The sequence below is a fragment of the Pinus tabuliformis genome, chromosome 3_1 (genome assembly GCF_031772625.1).
Source record: "Pinus tabuliformis cultivar Carrire ecotype Pingquan chromosome 3_1, CPIR1, whole genome shotgun sequence".
Classification (NCBI taxonomy): domain Eukaryota; kingdom Viridiplantae; phylum Streptophyta; class Pinopsida; order Pinales; family Pinaceae; genus Pinus; species Pinus tabuliformis.
Genome location: NC_142301.1, coordinates 97,823,952 through 97,825,801, shown reverse-complemented (window position 1 = coordinate 97,825,801; position 1,850 = coordinate 97,823,952). Strand labels below are relative to the sequence as shown.

The 1,850-nt window shown below is 36.8% G+C and overlaps 1 protein-coding gene across 1 annotated transcript; it reads right to left on the bottom strand.

The window, feature by feature from the left end:
- Window positions 1-337: 337 nt before the first annotated feature.
- LOC149185955 (putative germin-like protein 2-1) lies at window positions 338-1,018 on the bottom strand. Its single transcript, XM_089409186.1, has one exon. The coding sequence runs from the start codon at window positions 1,016-1,018 to the stop codon at window positions 338-340; it is 681 nt and encodes a 226-aa protein (XP_089265312.1).
- Window positions 1,019-1,850: the final 832 nt, after the last annotated feature.

The following is a 1,850-nucleotide window of genomic DNA, read 5'->3' as shown; positions in this document are numbered from 1 at the left end:
ATCTACAATTGCTATCAACCAAATCTGTGCGAAATCTACGAAGTTTATCTTCGTATATGAAATGACCAAAAAGACAAAGAAAAATTCCACTGGTTGCAAAATTGAATGAGCACATTTTGCTTCGAAGACTTGAAAAACCCATAACAGGCGAATGATTCCCAGAAATATTCAGAAACCATCTGAATGAACCTATGAACCATCTACATTTCTCTCAGCAAAAAGAGTATTCTAATGTTCAGGTGCATCATAAAAACACCTTACTACTCCACACATACACGCAGGCAGCCAGTGCGGTTTTTTATTATCGCAATTATTATTAACTTAATAAGGAAGAGTTTCAGCTACCTCCCAGGCTCTTCCTGATTTGGTCTACTTGCTCTGTAGTGACGGCAAATGACTTGGCCAGAATATCTTGGGGAATGCCCGGAGTGGAAGCGAAAGTGGCGAAGGGCAGGTATAGAAATCCTGGATTTTGGCTGCTAAGTGCGCTGATAGCAACTGCAGCCGTGTCTCCAACGTTTTGAGCGAAGTGCAAGGCACCCTTCGGAACCACGAACACATCGCCAGCTTCCAGCGTTTGAGAGAAGAGTTTGTTTGCTCTTGGTTCCACGAAGCCAGCCAAGATTTTGCCTTGCAACACGTAAGTTATTTCACTGCCTCTGGGATGGATATGTGGACCTGTCAACCCTCCCACGCCTATGTCTATGCGCGCTATCGTTATTCCCAGCGTGTTGAGGCCCGGCAGGTTCTGTGGATTCACCCCCGTGAAGGAAGCTGCCGTGGGAGTGCCTGACGTGTTCGCTGGGGTGCGCAGCACCGACGTCACGAAGTGTTGAGCAGTCACTTTCGCGGGATCCAGACACGGCAGTCCGTTAGTGAAAATGGTTGACTGGGTGTCTGCGACGCAGAAATCCTGCAACAACTCTGGATCTCCCCTCACTCCCTTCATTACCGCTAATATGAAGAGGACGCCCACGGTGGCTCTGCAGCCGGAGGACATGAATGCACGTAACGCCATTAATGCAAATAGGAAGCTCAAGTGAAGCTGAAACACGGGACGGAGTTAGCTATGCTGAAATTCTTTCTTGGCTCCGACTCAGTTTTATAGTTCAATGGGTGGGAATTCTGTTTTTAAATTTTAGGAGGATGCTATTTTTGGTTCGATATGAGATATTCTGTTTAACCAGCTTATAGCCATTAAGTGTGTTGTTAGAGATATTCTCTCAACCACGTACCAATGTATAGTTATAACTAACTATAGTTGTTATATCTTTAGCGTGACATTTATCATAAACCCCGTAAAAATAATTTTTTTTCTATTTTTAACCTTAGATTTATCATCAACAGGAATTTTAATAAACCCACAAAAATCAAATTTATCATCATTTTAAAAATTATATTCATCAAAATTTTAATATTGATTTAATTTTATTAAAATAAAAATAAATTTGAGAATGAAAAATAGGAAAAATTTGTCGAGCTACTTGTTATGAATATAACTATATACATTTAACTAGATTATAAAATTATAACATATCACATAGCTAGATATATTATAGTTTTATATATATTGTCTATAGCATAACAATATTAATATGCAAGAAATATTAATATTAATATTAATATTTCATTTCTAAACGAAATGTAGTAATGAAATTATTTTTTATTTTAATTTTTTCATAATTAGATGAAGTAATGAAATTATTTTTTATTTTATTTTTTTCATAATTAGATGAGGTAATTTATTGTATATACACAATAAATTATGTAGTTATGAAAGAGTTGCTTAAATTTTTATAATGGTCAATAGAAAAAATTAAATTAGTTATCTCATCATGATAAAACAACTG

Excerpts from the sequence above, each read along its gene's own strand:
- LOC149185955 (XM_089409186.1), bottom strand. The coding sequence starts at position 1,018 with ATGGCGTTACGTGCATTCATGTCCTCCGGCTGCAGAGCCACCGTGGGC.